This window comes from Dendrobates tinctorius, unplaced genomic scaffold (genome assembly GCF_039654945.1).
Source record: "Dendrobates tinctorius isolate UK_male_01 unplaced genomic scaffold, ASM3965494v1 ptg000010l, whole genome shotgun sequence".
NCBI classification, from domain to species: domain Eukaryota; kingdom Metazoa; phylum Chordata; class Amphibia; order Anura; family Dendrobatidae; genus Dendrobates; species Dendrobates tinctorius.
The window spans coordinates 7,726,039-7,751,254 of NW_027361678.1; the positions used below are offsets into that span (position 1 = coordinate 7,726,039).

The window sequence follows — 25,216 nt, forward strand, 5'->3', positions numbered from 1 at the left end:
TGGCCGTTTTTAGTTGTGCTAGCGATTTGTCAGCTTAATTCCGTTAACGAACGAGACTCCGGCATGCCCCCGCGGTCCGCGTCCAGCTTACTAGAGGGACATGCGAGGCTCTGGCACGCGAGATCGAGCAATAACAGGTCTGTCATGCCCTTACATGTCCGGGACTGCATGCGCGCTAAACTGAAAGTACCAGCATGTGTCGCTTACAGGTGCGGATAACCCGCTGAACCCCGTTAGTGAGGGGGATCTGGGATTCCAATTCTTCCCCGCAAACGAGGGTTTCCCAGTAAGTGCAAGTCAACCGGAATTCTGGAATTAGGCCTAACCGGCATTCCAGAAAGAATGTGAAAAAATTAAGTGTCCAAACCACAGGTGCTGTAGCTTGCTTAACAGCTGGGCTCCTCTGCTGAATAGCACGCAGTTCTTACATAAATAGGCGGCATAGCTTGGTTCACGGGTAGGCAACTCTGCTGAGCAGTAGACACAGGTGTTACAGAACCACTCAGCACCCAGAATATGTTGTGCAGTTATATGTATGTATAATAGGTTCCATGGGAGATGCATGTCCCTAATGAATCAGCTCACAGGCTGCGCCCAGCCGCCCCCCCACCTTTGTAATTCCCACAGTAAATATCGGCAGGCTCTGGCCACCTGCGGCTATTGTAATGTATGTCTGGCCTGCCGCTTTTCTATTGGCCTGCCCTCTGTATCTGTGTAATATATTCTGTGTCCTGTGAGTAAAGTGTTGTCAGACTGGAAATACGTGGAGAAGCAGTGATCTTTTATATGCGCCCATGTAACCAAGGAATTCCAGCCAGCGTCCTTCATTCAGACTCCAGCCAAAGCAGAGTGGACCTCCGGAAGCACGGGGTGGTACTGAAAGAGGTACCCGAGATAGGAAGACCCCGTTACAACAGGTACTAGGCCCAAAGTATTCACTGGGCTAAATGGAGTTAAAAAATGGTTGTTACATAAACAGGCGGCACAGCTTGGTTCACGGGTGGGCTCCTCTGCTGAGTAGCAGACACAGTTACTAGACCCAAAGTATTAACTGGGCTGAATGCAGTCAAAAACTGGTTCTTTCATAAACAGGCGGCATAACTAGGTTCACGGGTGGGCTCCCCTGCTGAGTAGCAGACAGTGCTACAAGGCCCAGAAGGATTTTCTGGACAAGATGCGGTAAAAAATTATTAGAAACACACACGGTGTAGCTCCTTGACAGGTGTACTACACCGCTCGCTACCAGACACCGCTACTATGCCATGAAACTGTCTATTAACATTGAAAACCATTATTGATGTGAAAATAAAGTTACGCTTTTGGTGAACGAACCGTTCTCTAACGGAACCTCGAACAGCCGAATTTTAAGCAGTGTTCGAGTTCGAAGAACGGCTCGAACACCGCCCAAAACAGCTCGAATTTGAACTTGGCGAACAGGTCGACTCGAACACCGCTCATCTCTAATCAGGAGGCAGACTCAGACGGTCTTAGGCCCAGTATGGATTCGACAAGATTGAAGAAAGTTGAGAAAGGGTACAGTATCACCGGATACCAGGTATATATAGCATAGTTTAAACATTAAAAATCTGTGTCTATTTATCAGGAGGCAGACTCAGATGGTCTGAGGCCCAGTATGGATTCACCAAGATTGTAGAAAGCTGAGAAAGGGTATAGTATCACCGAATAACAGGTATATATGTAGCATAGTTTACACATTAAAAATCTATGTCTATATATCAGGAGGCAGACTCAGACAGTCTCAGGTGCAGTATGGATTCGACAAGATTGTAGAAAGTTGAGAAAGGGTACAGTATCACCGGATAACAGGTATATATAGCATAGTTTAAACATTAAAAATCTCTGTGCATATTTCCGGAGTCCGACAAAGACACTCACAGCCTCAGTATGGATTAGACAAGAATCTAAAAAGTAGAAAAAGGGTAATGTATTCGAAGCGTACACCAGTATACACTGTTGGGGTATTTTTCAATCTTCATATATATTTCAGTCTCAGTAAGATAGTCCAGACTCTCCGCAAGAGGAAACGAGATGGATACAAGTACAGACGGAAAGTCGAGTGATTGCAGAAATTTTGGAATTACTAATCACGGGAAAAACTCCCAGGAGAATTCTCAGAGGCAATGCTGACCCTCAATTACTTTGTCTGTGGAGACAGTGAAAACAGTTCTTTGTGAAGAAAGGTTTGCTGTATCGCAGTACCGTGGATCCCATCACCGTTACTCATCTCCATCAAATTGTGATCACAGGGAGAGATGTAGACATTGTCCTCACTGTCTATCATGATCTGTCAGGTAACTTTGGAGTGCAAAAGACAGAAGCCTCAGGCCGTAGGCGATTCTATTGGATTGGCATGAGAGGACACATTTAAAAATGTGGGCAGGAATGTCACACGTCTGTGAGTAGGAAAACCGTGAAAGCTGATGATAAACCACCACAGAAATCTCATTGTGAGTCGACGTCCATAACAAATGGAAGCCATTGATCATTTGAAGATAGAGCCCAGCAGGACAGGGCATAGCTACGTCTTAACCATCATCTATCAGTTCACCAAATTTGTATTGGCAGTCCCAGTGAAGGATTTAACAGCCCAGACTACACAGCGGTGGAGCAGGGAGAGGTAAGTATTGCAAGTGCTGGGGCCCTGAGCAAGCAGGGAGGGCCAACTCGTGGGTGGCGGTACTGGCACAGGGCCCCTCATAGTACGCCAGTGTGTCTGACGGCGCGTGTGCACCCCCACCGTCAGAGACACTTGATTGTAGTATGAGGAACCCTGTGCCAGTGCCGTCGCCCAAGAGTGGGCCCACCCACCTGTCCAGGGCAATGGCACTCGCACGGGTGTGTGCGCCAGGTGGTGACCCCGGCCCTGGGGGGGAGGCAGGCCAGTTAGGGAGGTTGAAAAAATGGCATATGTTGATGTTGGACATTCAGCAGCTGCAAATGGAGGAATTGGAGAAGTCCGAGGAAGAGGAGGACAAAAGCGAGCCATTTTTCTGGCAACCTATGTGTCAGCAGGGGAAGGTGGTACAAATCCTTTGAAACCCATGCATGATTCATTTTAATGAAGGTTAGATCATCAACAATAGTCAAAGGGGAATGACCTGTGAGGGAGAACATCGATATGGGAGGAGAAGTAGTTTGTAACCATAGTTGACAACTGCTGTCTCCTGTCACTTTCAATCGATGCAGTATTACCAGTCATGTGAGCAGTACTTGAAAAATCAGTCCACAACATGGTCATGAAACCCCTGTGTCCAACGCCATTTCGGCTGTGTGCACCACGAACACCTCTTCCATGTTGCCCCCTACGGCTCCTGGGAGAACCATCACCGCCGCTGTGTGCTGGGAATGCCTCAAACGGTTTACCAGAGTTGCTTGTTTGTTAGCCAATATTAGCTCTAGGTTCTCCTGTGGCATGATGTTTTGGAATTTGCCTTTATAGCGCGGATCCAGGATGCTGGCCAACCAGTAGTTGTCATCATTTGGGCAATGCGGGGGTCCCTTTTTAGGATCTGCAAGGCATAATCACACATGTGGGCCAATGTTCCAGGTGTCAATGATGCACTGTGAGTGCTGGGTGGTGGAGGAATTTCTGGCAAATCCACATCCCTACAGTCACGCACAAACACTGTACCTGACCTTGCCACGCCAACATTTTCTCTTGCCCCCTGAGAAGCATCCTCCTCCCCTAAATAATCATCCCCATCATCCTCCTCCTCCTCCTCTTCCTCTTCTTCCTCCACCTCGTCCAGGAGAGTTCCCTGAGCAGACAATGGCTGACTGTCATCAAGGCTTCCCTCCTCCTCTTCCTCCTCAGCTGCAGATGCCTGCTCCTTAATGTGCGTCAAAGTTTGCATGAGCAGACGCATAAGTTGGATGCTCATGCTTATGGCGTCGTCTGCGCTTACCAGCCATGTGCATTCCTCAAAACACTGAAGGACTTTACAGAGATCTTTCAGCTTCGACCACTGCACACCAGACAACTCCATGTCTGCCCTCAAACTGCCAGCCCGTGTATCCTCCCACAAATGCATTACAGCCTGCCTCTGTTCGCACAGCCTCTGAACCATGTGCAGGGTGGAGTTCCACCTTGTTGCAACGTTGATAATTAGGCGATGTTTGGGAAGGTGGAGCAATCTGTTATGAATGAGTCACCGAGGTGGAAAAAACAAAAAACAAGCTAAGCCCAGAAAACCAGAGAGGTTGGTAAATAGCGGATTGCAGACCCCTGATCCTATCCACACAACTAGCAGTAGCCGTGGAGCATGCCTACGGTGGTCCTAGATGCCTCGTCACGGCCGGAGAACTAAATAAGCCTAAAGAAAGAAAGGGAAAATCTAAACTCTCCCAGAGCAGACCCCAAAGCAATAGACAGCCCCCAACATGTATTGTCGGTGAAACAATATGAAAACACAAACACAGATAGAAAGATAGGCTGAGCAAACGATGGGGCCCTCACTAACTAGAAAGGACAGGAAAGAAAAGCTGCTGTCTGCAATCACGCAAAAAACCCTGCCAAAAAATGTCCAACACGTCTGATAGAAAAAGGCCCTGAAGTCGCTAGACTTCAATTCCCTATATCAGCACTCAGGTATATTCTGAAGACAGAGCAAAAGAGATCAACTGATCAGATACAAAATGGGGATTCAGCCCAGTCCCAGCCAGGGCTGGCTGAACACAAAAACTAAGTAAACCAGACAAAAACTCATATTAACAATAGCAGAGAAAACTTAACTTTAAGAAGGCAGGAACCAAACTGGAAACCAGAAGCCACAGTCAGGAGAAATCACCAGCAAGAAACTAGGCAGTCGGCTGCCTTAAATCCAATCAGAAACTCCTGATGTCCAATCACAGTCCTCTTCCTCAGGTGGCCGGTCTCTGCCATTTAGATCAGCTTCATTACCTCCCTTCACCAACAGAGGGAGTCCAGAGAGAGAACTCACTACTCCTCTGTCAGCACAGCCAGCTCCATAACCCTCACCAGAAGCCAGAGGCAAACCCAAAAGTGAGCTCACAACAGCAATCGCTGCAGCTTCTGCATATGACTGTAGTGTACGGGCGACCGGCGGATGTGCGAGCACTGTCTTCGCACCTTATGGAGCAGGGCTGTTAACTCCAGATAATTATTGAGGAAGCACTGCACCACCAGGTTCAAGGTGTGAGCCAGGCAAGGTATGTGTCTGGGTTTTGAAAGGGCTATGGCTGCCACAAAATTCCGGCCGTTATCACTAACTACCTTGCCTGCCTCAAGATGTAGACTGCCCAGCCATGACTCAGTTTGTCGCTGCAAGTAGTCGGCCAGTACCTCCGCGGTGTGTCTGTTGTTGTCCAAACACATCATCTTCAACACAGCCTGCTGACGCTTACCACTAGCTGCTCGATAGTGGGACACCTCGTTTGCAACACTGGCAGCTGCGGATGGAGTGCTCGTGCGATTGTGTTCTGTGGACGAGCTTTCGCTTCTGGAGGAGGAGGAGGGTCGAACGCCTACAGCCAACTGTTTCCTATACCGTGGGCTAGGCAGCACTGTCCCACCGCCGCTGTCTCCTGTGGACCCTGCATCCACCACATTAACCCAGTGCGCAGTGATGGACACGTAACGACCCTGGCCATGCCTGCTGGACCATGCATCTGTTGTGAGGTGCACCTTTCCACTCACTGATTGCTTGAGTGCATGGGCAATGCAGTCTTTCACATGCAGGTGGAGGGCTGGGATGGCTTTTCGAGAAAAGAAGTGCTGACTGGGTAGGTCATAGCGTGGTACTGCATAGGCCATGAGCTCATGGAAAGCTTCGCTTTCAACCAACCAGTAGGGCATCATCTCTAACGAGATTAGTTTGGCAATGTGGGTGTTCAATCACAGTGTACGCGGATGAGAGGATGAGTACTTTTTTGTCCTACTCAGAGTCTCTGGTAGGGTGAACTGGACTTGAGAGCTGCATATGGTGGAACTAGCGGTGGACATGGCGGACTGAGAGAGGGTTGGTGATGGTGATGGTGTTGGTGGTCTTGCTGATGGCCTAGATTCAGTCTTTCGTAGCAATAACATTGTGATTCCCTGACTGCTTTGGCCTTGCGACGACACCTCAACATTTGCTGCTGGTGGTGTGCTAACTAGGTGGGCTTACAGTGGGGGAAGCGATGTAGCGTTGCTGACTACCTTCATTCGGAGCAGGTGAACATGCGGTACGTGAGATTTGGTAGTCCGTCCACGCTTGCAAGTGCATGGTGGTTAAATGTCTAAGCATGCAACTGGTATTCAAATTTCTCAGATTTTTCCTTCAGCTAAAGTTCTTTGCGCATTTCTTACAGATAACCTTTGCCTGATCATTAGGATTTTGTTAAAAAAAAGTGCCACACTGCACTCTTCCTACTATGGAAGACATTTTGAGGCCTTGCACGCTGTGCTAATTTGACCGTCTGGCCAAGCTGTCCTGCAACTCTGGGTTTTTGTAAACCGTTTTTGGACTGCTATGCGCCTGCCAGATAGCAGCTATTGCGATGTCGATGCCTGCTGCGGATCCTCCTCCTCCTCTTCAGAGCTATTGGCAGCGGCACCCTCTTCCCCCAATGGATGCCAATCTGGGTCAACAACTGGGTCATCCATCATCTCCTCTTCAATTTCATGTGCACCTTCCTCTGTGTCACCGTGTAAGGTGGTATAGTATGCGGGAAGGGGCACCTGAGTTTCATCAGGGTCAGATTCTGGCTCAGTAGACTGCGAGGGCAATGTAGTGCTCTGGGTCGATGTACCAGCAGAATCATCTAGCAGTGGCTGCTCATCAGTGCACTCCATGTCAGATTCATCTTGGACTGGGGAATTCTGTATTTGACTGGATAACCCAGGCATGGTATGTGAAAAGAGCTCCATGGAGTAATCTGTAGTGTGGCCTGCCGCATCCTTCACTTTTGGTAGGGGTGAAGGACACAAGGAAAGGTGTTGTTCCTGACCAAGAGCCTCCACTGACGACTGTTGTGAGTTCATTCTCCCCTCCGTCACTGAGACCTGGTGAACTCCCTATTCTAGTGAAGGAAGGTAGTGAGCCTGATTATCAGGCACCTGGGACTAATGAAGACGACTGGCTGAGTGGAGTCACTGACTGGATTTAAGGCAGCCTACACCCTTTCTGCCCTGCGGGTGATTTTCTCTGTGGACTCTTGGACTCCAGTCTGATTCCTGCTCTCCTAAAGCTAAGTTTCTGTTTTGCCTTTTTGCATTCAAGATTTGTTTTTGTTTTTCTTGCTTTTTGGATTTTCCCACTCCCTGCTGGAGTGTGCAGTATTCCGTTAGCTCTGTCTTCTGAAAGTACCTGAGTGCTGATTTAGTTTTTGAAGCTTAGTTGCTTCAGGGCCATTTTTATATCAGCTTGTTGGCTTTTGTCTCTGATAGGGTTTTGGCAGATTGCAGACAGCAGCCTTCCTATCCGTTCCTATCTAGGTAGTTTTTGGGCCCCGTCTTTGCTCAGCCTGTCTTTCTGTCTGTGTAAGTGTTTTCATCTTGCTTCACCATCATTATATGTGGGGGGCAGCCTATTGCTTTGGGGTCTGCTCTGGGGCAGTTAGATTTTCCCCTTTCCTTCTTTAGGCCTATGTATCTCTCCGGCTGTGATCGAGGGGTCTAGGTCATCGTAGGAACCCCCCACGGCTACTGCTAGTTGTGTTGATAGGTTCAGGGGTCTGCAATCTGATAGTTGCCAACTTCTCTGGTTTTCTGGACTTAGCTAGCATTTCTGTTTTTGCCTCCTACGGTGACTCAATCATAACAGACGACTCAGTGATTTTATTTTTTGAAACTTCAGAAGAGGAGGCGATAGAGCTGGAGGCTGTGTCAGCAATGTAAGCCAAAACTTGTTCCTAAAGCTCCGGCTTTAAAAGCGGTTTACCTACTCCCAGAAAAGGGAGCCTTCGAATCCTTGTGGAGCCAGATGATGACGCAGGCTCAACACCTCCTGCCTTAGGTGCTATTGTGCTTTTGCCACTACCAGCAGATGCACCACCACCACCATCAGTACCAGCTGGCAACCCCCGCCCACTTCCACGGCCTCTTCCACCATACTTCCTCATTTTTGGAAAAATGTACCCAAAATACCACCAGCTATATGGTACTGTAAAACAAGGTACAAGGTGTATATAGTATTGGGGAGAATTGGAGGCTCCCTAGAGATTTTAGGAGGCTGAACTATTATCTCAGGCCCACTATAGATTACACCTCAATTTAATAGGCTGAAATAGGCAGGTGTATGACCAGGTACAAGGTGTATATAGTATTGGGGAGAATTGGAAGCTCCCTAGAGATTTTAGGAGGCTGAACTATTATCTCAGGCCCACTATAGATTACACCTCAATTTAACAGGCTGAAATAGGCAGGTGTATGACCAGGTACAAGGTGTATATAGTATTGAGGAGAATTTGAAGCTCCCTAGAGATTTTAGGAGGCTGAACTATTATCTCAGGCCCACTATAGATTACACCTCAATTTAACAGGCTGAAATAGGCAGGTGTATGACCAGGTACAAGGTGTATATAGTATTGGGGAGAATTGGAAGCTCCCTAGAGATGTTAGGAGGCTGACAATGATGCTCTCAGGCCAAGTATGGCAGCAGGCAGCCTAATAAGCAGGACTGCTGCACACAAAAGTGTTGAAAAATGAACGCTTGGTAACTGTGCAGAAAAGAGGAAGAAAAGTATTTTTGCTTTTAAAAAAGCAGTTTGCCCAGCAGTGTGCAAACAGCAATGCAGCTATCAGGGAGCCTTATAAGGCAGCGTAATAACAAACAGAGCTGATGCACAAAAATATATCCTCCCCTGTCACTGCACACAAACTGTTGTGTTGTACAGTGGAAATCGCTACCAGCAGAAGCAGTTTTTTTGTTCTTCTTCCCTGTCTAACGCTCTCCCTTATTCACAATCAGCAGCTGCAACCTCTCCCTAATGCTAAGATCGGCAGAAGTAAGATGGCGGTCGGCGTGCACGCCCTTTTATAGCCCCTGTGACACCGTACAAAGCAAGCCAATCACTTGCATGCCCTTCTCAAAGATGGTGGTGACCGATGCCCTTGTCATCGCGTTGCCCAACAGTGTGCGTCCTCCATCATTGGCTGAAAAAGGGCGCTGGAAGCATCATTTGAAACACGACTTTGGCGCTCTGGTCGCCGACCTCGTGGCCGACCTCACGCTATGGTCGGGTTTCGTTTCATGAAACCCGACTTCAGCGAAAGTCGGCGACTTATGAATTTGACCGACCCGTTTCGCTCAACTCTACTGCCAATCAAGGGTATGGATGGGGATATACACAGCTCAGTATTCAGACCTCTGCTACATCTGCAGCAGATATAACAAGGATTTTATCAAAATTATAGGAAGCACCCCGGTAAGTGACAAACTGCTGAAATCAGGGTCTCTGCCCTAACATTATGGGGTAGCAAAACCCTGATGATAGATTCCTTTTAAAGAGTTGTATTAGTGGTGCCCTCTCTCTCTTTATATATATTTATCTTGGAGGAGTATATACTTAGTCAATTGCTACATGATTATTAGTGAAATCAAAAGAACTCCATGATTGTGTAAGGAGGTGGCAGAGAACCTCATTGTCTCCCCTCTCTTCTATGTGCTGGTCTCTGCACTTTATGCGGTACCCGGATGGTGTACCTGTGTGTAAATGTCTCATTGTAAAATGTCAACGTGTATTGTTGTTATATGTGAAGTTCCCTTTAAGTATTTGTGTATTGTCATGTGTTCACTATGTTAACTGCTGTCTGTTTGTAGGTTACGGACAGCAAAGGGTTAGCTTGTGGGCTGGACTTGCAGCCTTGTGGGAGCAGGAAGCTCCTGCTTCCTGGTCAGTAGTGATGGGCAGTCCAGCTCTTTTTGGTCATATGGTTCAGCTCACCAAGAAGAGCCCGCTTTTTTGGATCCTAAATGGATCCCTATTAAATATGTGTTCACAATATTTAAAATGACGAAAATGTGGCTGAAATCTCGCCCACCCATGGTCGAAACCCCTCCTACTTGCAGCCAGCCAATTAAATTTGGGTCAGGTGGTCGGCGTTATATCTGCCTAACACCGGAATTTTAAGCCCGGTGAGAGCCATTAAGAGAATTCTGTGGCTCTCACTGGGGTGCCAGCTCCCATTGTTCATAGCAGGGAGCCATCTCTCTGTACTGGATCATTCTCGAACGACCCATCACTACTGGACAGAGCTCAGCCAGCATGGGGCAAGAGGTCTGTCCCTGTCTGGGACAGAAAGGACCCCCGTCTGAGGCCTAGGTGTGTCCCCGCTTGGGACAGAAGAGGCCCCCGTCTGGGGCACGTGTGCGTCCCCGTTTGGGACAGAGGGAGCATACCCCTGGCTGGGGTATCTTTCCTACATCTCCTCCCTTCTCTCAGCCTACCACCCTACCCGTGCCTTCCGTTCTTCTAATGACTCGAGGTAACATCCTCAATAATCAGAACCACCCACTCCCGTCTCCAAGGTTTTTCACGTGACGCGCCGATTCTTTGGAATGCACTACCCAGGCTAATACGATTAATCCCCAATCCCACAGTTTTAAGTGTGCCTTAAAAACGCAATTGTTCAGACTAGCCTATCGCCTCAACGAATTAACCTAAATATCCCTGTGTGGCTCATTTCAAAATTTTTTACAATATCCAGGTTCCTCGCATCATGTTCTCACATGCTTTTTGCATTTAATAGCCCTCTGTGTCTGTACTGTTACATATTTAGACTGTTAACTGGTTCATGCAGCAACAGGAACACCCGATTCTTACACTAGGGATGGTCCAAACAATAAAAACAATAAAAGCAATTGTTACCATCCACCTTTCGTGTCTCCCCTTTTCCCTTATAGATTGTATGTCAAGTTATCCCCATGACAGCACCCAGTAAACTAAGTGATAGATCGAGGGGTCTTTTTCCCTACATTATGTTGCTGTCAGATGAGGTAACAAAAACCTGCAGACAGATTCCATTTGATCAGTCCCCAGCTCAGCTACTATGTACACTCATCAGTGCTTCGAACATTGCTTTAGTTTTTGTGAAACATCTGAAGGGTTAATAAACTTCTTGAATGTGGTTTTGAGCACCTTGAGGGGTGCAGTTTTTAGAATGGTGTATCTTTGGGGTATTTTCTGTTATATTGACCCCCCCAAAAAAAAAATTCACTTCAAATGTAAGGTGGTCCCTAAAAAATGGTTTTGTAAATTTGGTTGGAAAAATGAGAAATCGCTGGTCAACTTTTAACCCTTATAATAGCCTAACAAAAATTTTTTTTTTCCAAAATTGTGCTGATGTATAGCAGACATGGGGGAAATGTTATTTATTAACTATTTTGTGTGACACCACTCTCTGATTTAAAGTTTGAGGCTATGTGCCCACGTTAGCGTTTTTAAACGCTCAGGAAACTGATCCCCTTCCCAGAAAATGTGCATCTTTTTTCCGCGCGTTTCTTGCGCATTGTTTGCACAAAAGAAGCGCATTTTCTGGGAACATTGGGGAAGGCTAAAGACGCTCAGCAATGCGGAAATTAATGAGCATGCTGCATTTTTAGCCGCTAAGCGATTCCTGAGCGTTTAAAAACGCATGCATTGGCACAAAAAGCCAAAAACGCATGCAAATTAATTTGAAGCTTCTTTTAAGCATTTCTGCAGTGTCTGAGCCAGCACAAACGCTGCGGAAATGCTTAAAAAAAATGCAACGTGGGCACACAGCCTGAAAATTGCAAAATTTTCAAAATTTTTGCCATATTTCTGTTCTTTTTCATAAATAAACGCAAGTTATATTGAAGAAATTTTACCACTAACATGAAGTACAATTTGTCACAACAAAAAAAATCTCAGAATCATTGAGATATGTTGAAGCGTTACAGAGCTATAACCTCATAAAGTGGCAGTGGTCAGAATTGTAAAAATTGTCTTGGTCATTAAGAACCAAATTGGCTCTGTCACTAAGGGGTTAAAATTACAGGCAGGAACTTAAGCTACTGAGCCACAAGCCACAAAAATCGTGTGGTTACATCTTAGGCCGGGGTCACACTAACCGACGCAAAATACGGTCCGTAGTTTACAGGCGTAATACGGATGAATGACCCCTAAATAGTGCTCCGTATGTCATCGGTAAGCAAGGTGTGGTTGTATATTTTGCGCATGTCAGCATCCGTATGTAATCTGTATGGCATCCGTATGCAATCCGTATGGCGAGATTTTCTCGCAGCCTTGCAAAATGGACATATAATGGAGCCCTATGATAGGGTTTCTAACAGAAACGAAATAATAATAATAATAATAATCTTTATTTATATAGCGCCAACATATTCCGCAGCGCTTTACAGTTTAACAGTTTCAAAACACAAGTCATAAGTAACAACGTTAACAATACAATAATTGAAGCAAAATAAGATGAAATGAGACGACCCTGCTCGTGAGAGCTTACAATCTACAATAATAGATATAGACACATAGAATGCATATATATACTGTGTATATATATATATATATATATATATATACACACACACAAGTCATTGAGATAAACATATATATATATATATATATATATATTTCACAGAGTTCTTCATAGCAGAATAGCCGGTAATTAAATAGCCGGCCTGTATCAAATAATTCCCCAACCCGACATGAAATGACACATGGTTTACATTCAGTAAAGCATTTCATTTCATGTTTTTTTATATGTCCTTGACTAATAATTAGATGCGGGTTTGTGTGCAAAATTTGGGAGTTGTAGTTGTTATTTTAAGGGGTTAATTCGTTGTTAAAAAATGCGTGGGCTTCCCATTGCCCTGTAGCGGTGGCGAATGGGTTAATCTAACAAAGGGTTAATGTCACCTTAAAATCGAATGGTGACATTAACCCTTTGTTAGATTAACCCACAACCAGAGGAAAAGTATCATAGAAACACGTCACCACTTCTGTATTTATCACCCACTCCTGGTTTAAGTATTGATGTAAGGCTGGGTTCACATTGCGTTAAGGGTGTAAGTTTAACACATCCGTTGCACAGCGGCATTAACGCTATGTAATGGATGTGTTAATGCACCCATAGACTTCTATAGACGAGCGCATCGCTAATGCATGCCATAATCGGCATGCGTTAGCGATGTGCCGTCATTCCGTGACACACCCTCGGACGCGGTCTGCAGCGTCTGCGCTAGCGGGATCCCATAACGCGATCACAAATCAGGAGTAGCGTTAACGCAGTCTGCCAACGCTATGCGTTGAGTGGACTGCATTAATGCAATGTGAACCTAGCCTAAAATACTGACCAAATACTGAACGTGTGAACATGGCCTTACAGCGTATATACGTCAAAAGCTCATTGTGGGAATGTAGCATAAAAGTTGTGGTTTGCCCACAAACTAAACTTTGATTTTGCGGGATGGATGATGACGGGTTCTTTTTAGTAAAATAAATGCTTTTGCAAAGAAAAATAAAAAGTTTTTTATAAAAGCAAATGTTGATGTTTGTCCATCTGAATATTTCCCAATTAATCATATATTAATCACCTGTGACCTGTTGGCTAGTAATGAGAGTGTTTGCATAAAAGCAGAGTGAGTTTCTGGGATCCAGACAGACTCTTGCATCTTTTATCCAGCCACTGATGTTTCTGGATTGTGAGTCATGGGGACAGCAAAAGAATTGTCAACAGATCTACGGGAAAAGGTAGTTGAACTGTATAAAACAGGAAAGGGATACAACAAGATATCCAAGGAATTGATAATGCCAGTCAACATCATTCAAACTGTGATTAACAAATGGAAAATCAGGGGCTCTGTAAAAACAAAACCACGGTCAGGTAGACCAACAAAAATTTTGTCCTCAACTATCAGGAAAAGTTTTCGAGATGCAAAGGAAAACCCACAAATAACATCAGCTAAAATACCAGACTCTGAAAACTAGTGGTGTGGCTGTTTCAAGATGCACAATAAGGAGGCACTTGAAGAAAAATGGGCTGCATGGTCGAGTCGCCAGAAGAAAGCTATTACTGTGCAAATGCCACAAGATATCTCGCATACAATACACAAAACAGCACATACAAGCCTCAAAACTTCTGGAACAAGGTAATTTGGAGTGATGAGACCAAAATTGAACTTTTTGGCCACAACTATAAATGTTACATTTGGAAAGAGGCCAACAAGGCATATGCTGAAAGGACCACCATTCCTACTGTATAGCATGGAGGTGGATCACTGATGTTTTGGGGATGTCTGAGCTACAAAGGCACAGGAAACTTGATCAAAGTTGAAGGAAAGATGAATGCAGCACGTTATCAGCAAATACTGGAGGCAAATTTTCAATCATCAGCCCGGAGGCTGCTCATGGGACGTACTTGGACGTTCCAACATGACAGCGAACCAAAACACAAGGCCAAGTCAACCTTTCATTTGGCTACAGCAGAACAAAGTGAAGGTTCTGGATTGGCCATCTCAGTCTCCTGACCTCAATATCATTGAGCCACTCTGGGGAGATCTCAAGCGCGCAGTTCATACTAGACAGCCGAGGAATTTACAGGAACTGGAGGCTTTTTGCCAAGAAGAGTGGGCAGCTTTACCATCTGAGAAAATATAGAACCTCATCCAAAATTACCACAAATGACTTCAAGCTGTCATTGATGTTAGAGGGTGCAATACATGGTATTAAGAAATGGGGTATGTAAACTTTTGATCAGGGTCATTTGGATGTTTTGGCTTGTCATTATGATTTGAAAAGAAAATACAGTAGTTTGACAATAAATGGCTTCACACAACCACTAACCATGAGTGGAGAAAAAGGTTTGGTGTTATCATTCATATTCTCTGAAAAGAGGCCAATAAAGTAAAAATTCGGCTGGGGTATTTAAACGTTTGAGCACAATTGTACGTGCCGAGATTGCCCGCATTCTTGACCACGCAAAATTAGATATATGACATCAATAATATGGTTGTGAGGTCATATAGGTATGACACAGACAGGAGAGGGCTGTGGCGTCCCTGAGGGTTCAGTCACCACAGAGGTATTGCACCTGCTCCTGAGGTGTAGTACCCCACCATCCAGGTAAGGTGGAGACACCTGACCACGCTCCAACACCTGCACCCCACACCACAAAGTAGTGTAGCAAAGCACCTTCGGCGGCTCCCTGCTTGGAGTATAGCATAGCACCTCTTGGTGCCTCCCTGCTTGGAACACGAAACGTGCTGGGAGGTTGGTGGAGTTTAGTTGACACTAAAGAGCGGGAAGAGTTGAGTCAGTCAGTCCTGGCACTCAGTCAGAGAGTGAGGATGTAGACGGACGGAGTGTGAGACAGAGAAGATCCCTGGGAGAGGGATGGGAGAAGGAAGTGCTGCAGCAGGCCCCAGTGATCTGGGTCTGCTGGCACAGGAAAGAGACAGAGAAAGAAAGCTTGATTCTCCATTGGAAAGAAGGATTAGCACGGAACGTAAGGAGAATAAGAGAACAAGGACCAGGGTTAGAGGAGAAACCTTTTCAAGTTCTAAGCGCAAGGCCGGGGTCCGGTCCCCAAGTTTGTACGGATACTAATGGTCCTGCAGCAGACACCGGAGGAATAGAAGTAGTGACCACTTTATTCCAACACAAGACTTGGGGGCACAACAGCAATGTATTAGTGAGCCGGGACTTAGTAGCAAGGAGTCCCCGAAGCAGGCTACAGCTGTCTGCCGTACAAGTAGAGTTCATAGGAACATCTGACAGGAGGCACTCCAGTGTAAGTCAGTACTGAGAGTACTTCATTCTTAGGCGCTATAAGAGGAGACGTTCAGAAAAGGCACATATGTTGGCGGAGTGTTGGAAAGGAGTACTTCATCTCGCCTGGAAGTTGGCTGAGCTCCTGACCCGGAGGACATGGCACGGATGCAGGCACCTGGACCTGCAACAGACTGTGAGTAAAGCCTTGGAACTACATGCCCTGGTGTCCTCCACTTATTCCGGCGCCAACCTGCCCAGCACTGCTGCATCTCTTGCGACTGACACTATACCATTTACGTGTCACTTCACCTACACTGCCCTGGGACTACAGCCCTGCCTGTGGAGGGCTATAACATCACTGCTGCACCACACCATCTGTCCCAGAGGATCTGTCTGCAGCGTCGGCTTACATCTCTATTACCGAACACCACAGGTGGCGTCACGAAACACTTATAAACTTTCACCACCATAAGCACACTGAAACAACTCCCTTTGCAATGGAGCCACGGACCGGGTCACCGCTGCCGTGACAACCCCCGTTGAGAAGATCAACCGGCCCGGTACCGAGTACCCCACGGCCCTGGTGAGTGAGGGCGCTCCAACTTGGCATCACGTACAGGTTGACGAGACCCGATGCTGTCGGGTTCTGTGTGCCTGAGATTTGTTGGACTTAAAACTTTTGGAAATGTGCAGAAGGCCTAATTTAATAGACTGTATAATGAATGCTAAAAATGGCCGCCAGCAATGTGAAGAAGGGCGTGACACTATGGGTGGTCCTAAGAAAAGAGCGCGGACTGTCCTGGGCCTCCCCTGTCTGAACTTCTATGCGACAGCAACATGGTCCACCCCCCGAGGGGTTCGTATACTGGCTTGGTATGGAGAAGTTGGAAGAAGACGCCGCCCCCAGGAGGATGAGCGGAAGCGGGAAGGAGAATGCCAGAACACCATATTGGAAGGAGAAGGGAGGAGGCCTGCAGAGCGCGAGGAGGCTGAGTTGAATCTCCCCGGCGCCATGCCTGAAGGCTCCGACCCGGCTTCTAGGATGAACCGCCAAGAGCTGGAGGACGAGATTGCCCAGCTGACGTACCGTTTACGACTGAGGCAGGAAGCCTGGACCTTGAATCTGCAGCGCACCCAGGAGGGGCCTACACCCGCGGTACCCATGTCACCGGTACCTGCCACCGCTACACCGGATCTCTACCAGGAAGACCCTGTAGCGTCTGACACTGCTGCAATGTCATCGGCAGCGTCTATTGTCATCTCTCCGTTGCCACCGCTGCTGTGTGAAGCTTTGGGAGCTGAAGCAGAGGAAGAGAAGCTCCCGTCTGGACCTAGCGCGGCCGCGCAGGTCCCACAAGAGATCCCCGCAGACCGGGAATCACCAGTTGTGCCACCACCGTCTCCGATACCTACTCGGATAGCCACCACTACTACCGCTGCCACCAGGGCCCGCACCGGGCCTGTGCCGGACCTGAGGCTGCACCGCCGGGAGGCATCAGGTATGGATGCTGGCCCTCCCAACGGGCTACCCCCTGAATTCTCATTGTCGGAGGCTGGCCTGCTGGAGCTTGAAATGGGGGTGTTGGACGAGTCATCTGGGGGCACCAGGCTGACGGAGATGGGGAAGTGGAAGAAAGCCCTGTTGAGAAGGGTACGGTAGGAGCCGGTGCGTACTATCCGACACCTTCCGGGCTTGGAAAGGCCTAGGCAGCTTTGGGATTTTGAAATGCATCATGGGTTTCCTTGGCCGCAGCTGCAAAACCACCGTGTAGCCTCATACCAGTGCCAACAGGCCGCGGCATCACCAGATGTTAGGACCAGAGCAGCGGTATCACCCGCAATTGTGGAACCGCATCCGTTGGTACCAGCTGCCACTCCCACTGAATTACTGGTAACAGAGACATCGCCGGCAGCCATTGATATCACAACACCAGCTGTACCTCAGGCAGCCGCCATGCCAGACGAGAACCAGCTTCCAGAACCCCAGGAGGGGACAACTAGCCATAATGTCGACTTAAACTAACTTTCGTTACCCTGGAGGGTATTTGCACCGTTGTGCCTTCTTTTTGGTTATCATGTTTTTTTTTCTTGTTTTTCTGCCCAGTTGTTGCCCAGTTTGATTGGCAGCCTTTACATTTGAACTATGGAGATCATGGACGCTGAGTGATCCAGAACTGCAATGGTAAATAGTTTGCACCTCTTTAGGTGCCTTCTCTTGGTTTTACATAGGAACCTTTCCTTGCAATAAGGACTACCTCATTATAAGGACATTTCCAGACACGTTGGCCGGACCAGTGTCTACCATTGCACTTACTAATAATGCTTAATATTTTTTACTAGAACCTAGATAGTGATAAGACAGATTTTATAGCGTTTCATTGAGAAATAATGTGTTACAATGTTTGAATAAAGATTGGATAAAGATATGCAGATGATGAACCAGACACCAGCAGTTGTCACATAAGGGTAAGAAGAAGAAAAGTAGAAAAATGACAGAAAGGAAATGTGTTGCTAGAAAATGTGTTACTTGAATTGGTAGTGGGTTTGCTTTCATAGCACTTTAACTTAGGTAGCATAACTTTGAATTTAGATAGTTAAAAATTGTTTGCAATGTTCAAGAAACTGTGCCTCTCATATTGAGAAGATTAGATAAGAACTGTTTATTCTGCATTACAAAATTCTGTATGTTCCTGTTTTGTCAACTTTGTTTTCTTGCAGCCTGTGGACGTGCTGTGTTTAACGGGGGGTATGTGGCACCCCTGAGGGATCAGTTGCCACAGAGGTATTGCACTTCCTCCTGAGGTGTGGTACCCCACCATCCAGGTAAGGTGGAGACACCTGACCATGCTCCAACACCTGCACCCCACACCACAAAGTAGTGCAGCAAAGCACCTTTGGCGGCTCACTGCTTGGAGTATAGCATAGCACCCCTTAGTGGCTCCCTGCTTGGAACACAAAACGTGCTGGAAGGTGGGTGGAGTTTAGTTGACACGAAAGAACGGGAAGAGTTGAGTTAGTCAGTCAGTCCTGGCACTCAGTCAGAGGGTGAGGATGTAGACGGACGGAGTGTGAGACAGAGAAGATCCCTGGGAGAGGGATGGGAGAAGGAAGTGCTGCAGCAGGCCACAGTGATCTGGGTCTGCTGGCACAGGAAAGAGACAGAGAAAGAAAGCTTGATTCTCCATTGGAAAGAAGGATTAGCACGGAACGTAAGGAGAATAAGAGAACAAGGACCAGGGTTAGAGGAGAACCATTTTCAAGTTCTAAGAGCAAGGCTGGGGTCCGGTCCCCGAGGTTGTATGGATACTAATGGTCCTGCAGCAGACATCAGAGGAATAGAAGTAGTGACCACTTTATTCCCACACAAGACTTGGGGGCACAACTGCAACGTATTAGTGAGCCGGGACTTAGTAGCAAGGAGTCCCCGAAGCAGGCTACAGCTGTCTGCCGTACAAGTAGAGTTCATAGGAACATCTGATAGGAGGCACTCCAGTGTAACTCAGCACTGAGAGTACTTCATTCTTAGGCGCTATAAGAGGAGACGTTCAGAAAAGGCACATATGTTGGCGGAGTGTTGGAAAGGAGTACTTCATCTCGCCTGGAAGTTGGCTGAGCTCCTGACCCGGAGGACACGGCACGGATGCAGGCACCTGAACCTGCAACAGACTGTGAGTAAAGCTTTGGAACTACATGCCCTGGTGTCCTCCACTTATTCCGGCGCCAACCTGCCCAGCACTGCTACATCTCTTGCGCCTGACACTACACCATCTACGTGTCACTTCACCTACACTGCCCTGGGACTACAGCCCTGACTGTGGAGGGCTATAACATCACTGCTGCACCACACCATCTGTCCCAAAGGATCTGTCTGCAGCGTCGGCTTGCATCTCTATTGCTGAACACCACAGGTGGCGTCACGAAACACTTATAAACTTTCACCACCATAAGCACACCGAAACAACCCCCTTTGCAATGCAGCCCCAGAGCCACGGACCGGGTCACTGCTGCCGTGACAACCCCCGTTGAGAAGATCAACCGGCCCGGTACCGAGTACCCCACGGCCCTGGTGAGTGAGGGCGCTCCAGGGCCCCTAAGCAAGAACAATATATGGCCCCTTTACAGTCCAATAGCTTCTCATAATGCACAGTTACACCGGATGTGAAGGTGGTGGAGGCCCCATTACTTCTTGGACCCCTGTATGGCTGCACAGGTTGCGTTGATATATGTCTGTGACCGTTCCCTCATATGAGAAATTGGAGAATATGAGATCAGGGGTGTAACAATAGAGAAGGCACCGGTACAAGCCACACCTAAGTCACAGTGCCTGTGGGGGCCAAATGACCCCTCTGCCATGAAATGGCACATGATGAGTGAGGGTTCCTGTAAAAGAATTCACTTTGGAATCCTGGATCCCCATTTTGTAGTTGCTGGTGTACAAGTTTAACAAATGTCAATGACAATTTTTCCCAGTGCCAATTTTTCTCTGATACCATTTAGATGATGCAAGCCTGTCTGATTTTACAGCCAATCAGTTGGATGAAAACCTAAATGGAGGCTATCATTATATTGTCACTGGGAGGCAGAGGTTACAGATCGGACCTCTCAGTATTGATTGGATAATATCACTTTTCGCAGGTTCGTACAGACTTACGTATGTATCATGAATTGGGTAGATAAGAGTCACTTTGCAAGGAGAAGGATTTTGCGTAAATTTGAATAATTTGCATTTTGATAAATTAATTATTACTTTTTAAAAATAATATAATCATTTCTAGAGCCATCATAAAGGAGCCCATAACCCAGGCGCTACAGGGGAACTGCTGCCAGGAAAGCAAGAGATTTTCAAGTGAACAACTTGCATTCTACAAAGGTTTACTGAATGTCGTTCCAGTCTTGTATTTGTACAAAATTGTCCGTTTTTTAGATCATTCTAGCAAGCAAAAAATAAATCACATGGGAATCAATTTATTAATATTCTATATTACCCAAACCGGATGGAAGAACATCCAGTGATACACAGTATGTACATAGATCTCTGAATGTTCCTCATCAGTTTGTGATCCTGACCCTATGCAATAATGAAAAAGGGGTCCTACCCCATTAACAGTATGTACAATATTGGGTCTGCTCATCTATGGAAATAAAAGATCAATGAATAAATGAAGACAAATCTTTGACACGTGTCTTCTTTGAGCAGGATAACACAGGAGCTGTTTATAATATTGATATATCCGGTCAAAGTCTATATCCTCCATAGCGATATTCTGCCTGCTCTACAGAGGATCAGAAGGAAGATATAGCTCCACTAGGTGCTCAGAAGAGGTACTGCAGCAGCCGTGTTCAATTCTTAATCTCAGCATTTCACATTTCAGCGAACAGCAAATACAGAATCCAATGCAAACACTAGCTGACATTAGTTTGTATGATGGCAAAGGAAAGGCACATGGAGGCATCATTAATACTGGAAATCTAAGTAATGGTCATATAAAGTTGGTATTCATTTATAACCCCCTCCTTTCTTATTATAGCCAGCAGTATAATCATTGATTACGGTGCAAATGGCTAAATATTTTGCATGAAAGCTTCCTCTTTGATTCATACACATTTAGATATTCTGCTTCCTTCATGAGCCAATGTGCAATGAGCCTTACTGAAATAAATTGATAAATATATAATAAAATATATATCTCCACATAGATAGATATATATATATAGGATTATATTTGATAGCTATGTATATGTAATATTTCTTACATATATATTCATAAGAAAGGAAATATACTATTTATATATAAATATATATATACAGTGGGGAAAAAAAGTATTTAGTCAGTCAGCAATAGTGCAAGTTCCACCACTTAAAAAGATGAGAGGCGTCTGTAATTTACATCATAGGTAGACCTCAACTATGGGAGACAAACTGAGAAAAAAAAATCCAGAAAATCACATTGTCTGTTTTTTTTTCATTTTATTTGCATATTATGGTGGAAAATAAGTATTTGGTCAGAAACAAGCAATCAAGATTTCTGGCTCTCACAGACCTGTAACTTCTTCTTTAAGAGTCTCCTCTTTCCTCCACTCATTACCTGTAGTAATGGCACCTGTTTAAACTTGTTATCAGTATAAAAAGACACCTGTGCACACCCTCAAACAGTCTGACTCCAAACTCCACTATGGTGAAGACCAAAGAGCTGTCAAAGGACACCAGAAACAAAATTGTAGCCCTGCACCAGGCTGGGAAGACTGAATCTGCAATAGCCAACCAGCTTGGAGTGAAGAAATCAACTGTGGGAGCAATAATTAGAAAATGGAAGACATACAAGACCACTGATAATCTCCCTCGATCTGGTGCTCCACGCAAAATCCCACCCCGAGGGGTCAGAATGATCACAAGAACGGTGAACAAAAATCCCAGAACCACGCGGGGGGACCTAGTGAATGAACTGCAGAGAGCTGGGACCAATGTAACAAGGCCTACCATAAGTAACACACTACGCCACCATGGACTCAGATCCTGCAGTGCCAGACGTGTCCCACTGCTTAAGCCTGTACATGTCCGGGCCCGTCTGAAGTTTGCTAGAGAGCATTTGGATGATCCAGAGGAGTTTTGGGAGAATGTCCTATGGTCTGATGAAACCAAACTGGAACTGTTTAGTAGAAACACAACTTGTCGTGTTTGGAGGAAAAAGAATACTGAGTTGCATCCATCAAACACCATACCTACTGTAAAGCATGGTGGTGGAAACATCATGCTTTGGGGCTGTTTCACTGCAAAGGGGCCTGGACGACTGATCCGGGTACATGAAAGAATGAATGGGGCCATGTATCGTGAGATTTTGAGTGCAAACCTCCTTCCATCAGCAAGGGCATTGAAGATGAAACGTGGCTGGGTCTTTCAACATGACAATGATCCAAAGCACACCGCCAGGGCAACGAAGGAGTGGCTTCGTAAGAAGCATTTCAAGGTCCTGGAGTGGCCTAGCCAGTCTCCAGATCTCAACCCTATAGAAAACCTTTGGAGGGAGTTGAAAGTCCGTGTTGCCAAGCGAAAAGCCAAAAACATCACTGCTCTAGAGGAGATCTGCATGGAGGAATGGGCCAACATACCAACAACAGTGTGTGGCAACCTTGTGAAGACTTACAGAAAACGTTTGACCTCTGTCATTGCCAACAAAGGATATATCACAAAGTATTGAGATGAAATTTTGTTTCTGACCAAATACTTATTTTCCACCATAATATGCAAATAAAATGAAAAAAAAACAGACAATGTGATTTTCTGGATTTTTTTTCTCAGTTTGTCTCCCATAGTTGAGGTCTACCTATGATGTAAATTACAGACGCCTCTCATCTTTTTAAGTGGTGGAACTTGCACTATTGCTGACTGACTAAATACTTTTTTGCCCCACTGTACATAATAAATAAAAATATATATGTCTATATATTTTTATATTTATCATGTATTTATATAGCATATTTTATTTCTAATATATATACACACACACATGTATTTGATTTTCTTTTGTGCAGTTAGTGACCATAATCTATCACCTATATATTATGTTGTGGCTCTTATGCAAATACTCAGATCTTGCCCCAGTTGATGGCATTAGAATGGGCATGGCAGGATCACAATTTAGTGTTTTCACTATTTCCACTGTAAGCACATTATGGATTTCTTGCCTATTCTTCAGATTAGCCTTGCGGAAAGCAATAATTATTATTATTATTATTATTATTTATATAGCACCATTGATTCTATGGTAATAGCAATAATCATAATAATATAGCGATTCAACCGTCAACTGCAACCAAACACATGAAAGCATTAAAAACCGCCCGCCAGTCTCACGAATGACAGTATTATATATCCATTGCACCTAACTTCTGCCAATGTTAACCTGTTCGCTTATATATGAAAATGATCATTTTATAGTGCACCACGGTATGCATTCATTCTGTATGGGATCATGACACTTTATAGGATTTTGCAGATCTGGTGACACATAGGAGACTAATGCAGGTGGGTATGGACCATCTGATCCCACATTGCGTAGGATCACTAGTGTTCACTGCACATTTCTGCGGAGTCTTCACTGCTTCTAGTTACAAGCAACAGGAGTCTCCATCAATCCAAGTGTAACCCCCTGGGCAGTGCCCTGCCCTAGGGGGCAACTAGTCTATGGGGCTACAGAGCCAGAGACCCATTCATCAGGAAATGTCTTGGCTTGCATTTATTTGTAGATAGTAATTAAATGTTGCTACAAATGTAACAATTAGGACAATATTTGTTTTAAATGTTTGGGACAACTTTCTCCTCCTGGTGAATGCAGTTCTGATGCATCTAAACAAAATACTGCATATGCAAAGAGTTTTCTTACCAAGCAAGAGAGCCCAAAGTGACATCTGGATGATGAGGATGGAGACAGGGAAGCCCATGTCTGGAGATGCTTCTTGCAGGGAAATCCTTACCCTTTGTGACCTTCCCACCCTTTGTAGTATCCTCAGTGCCTTGTGTCAGTTTACCTCTCTGCCTCAGCAGGACTGATGCTGCTGCTTGGGAACTCTGGCAGGCTTATAGATGCATCTACACCTCCCTATACTGTCATCCTCTGTCAGGTCCTAAAGCCCTCATTGTTTTCCACCCCTGTAGATGCTGAGAAATAAAGAAATAAAGGGAAAAAAACAACTGCCCTCATGTGACCACAGTGAATTGATTTCACTGATGTGATTACTGCTAAAACAGGCAGTCAGTGCCTTTAGAAAAGAAGGAATCGGGCAAACGTGGTTCTTTTATTCCTCATCTGTTCTCTGCGCCATAAGGAGAAATCACTGCAATCTCAATGTAAATGCAGGAATTAAGTACATCCAACTGTATTGCAGTATTTTTTTTTACTGACACTGTATTTTTTTGGCATATGTTTAACCAGTATATACTTCTTTCTTTTAGGCTAGGGTCACACAAGCGTATATATTTTTCTCATCCGAGAGAATCGAGTCCATTATGCAAATCACACTGTGATCAGAGATTGCAAAACCAAAGACATGAGTCACAGCATAAGTTGGTTTACGTGCAACGTATACGAGAATGTTCACTCTATGGCCATTTACCAGACAAAACCTAAGATAGAAACAAAATGAGCAAATACCCTGCTGTAAGTAAATAATAGTACATATAAATGACATAGGGTACTTAATAATCACTGTTTTTGAAAAAAAAAAAAAACATAAAAGTCATCCCACCGTGACAAGGTGCATCCAATTGGGACAGTCCTATCCTATCCTCTAGCATTAAAACTTCACCTTGTGTCAGACAAAGCTATATAAATGAAATACATTAGGATTTGTCTGTTAAATGTCCACGGTATAAACATGTTTTTATACGCTGAGTGTATACCAACTTATGCTCCAGCTCATTTACAGTGGGGCAAAAAAGTATTTAGTCAGTCAGCAATAGTGCAAGTTCCACCACTTAAAAAGATGAGAGGCGTCTGTAATTTACATC

General features: G+C 45.5%; 1 protein-coding gene across 1 annotated transcript in view; it reads right to left on the reverse strand.

Moving 5' to 3' along the window:
* The window catches only part of LTK (leukocyte receptor tyrosine kinase), a 273,250-nt gene extending 248,996 nt beyond the window's left edge, over positions 1 to 24,254 (reverse strand). Inside the window, exon 1 of the mRNA XM_073586357.1 lies at positions 24,093 to 24,254. Coding sequence (XP_073442458.1) covers positions 24,093 to 24,150 — 58 coding nt within the window. The 5' untranslated portion in view covers positions 24,151 to 24,254. The remainder of the gene's footprint in view (positions 1 to 24,092) is intronic.
* Between the last annotated feature and the right edge of the window lie 962 nt (positions 24,255 to 25,216).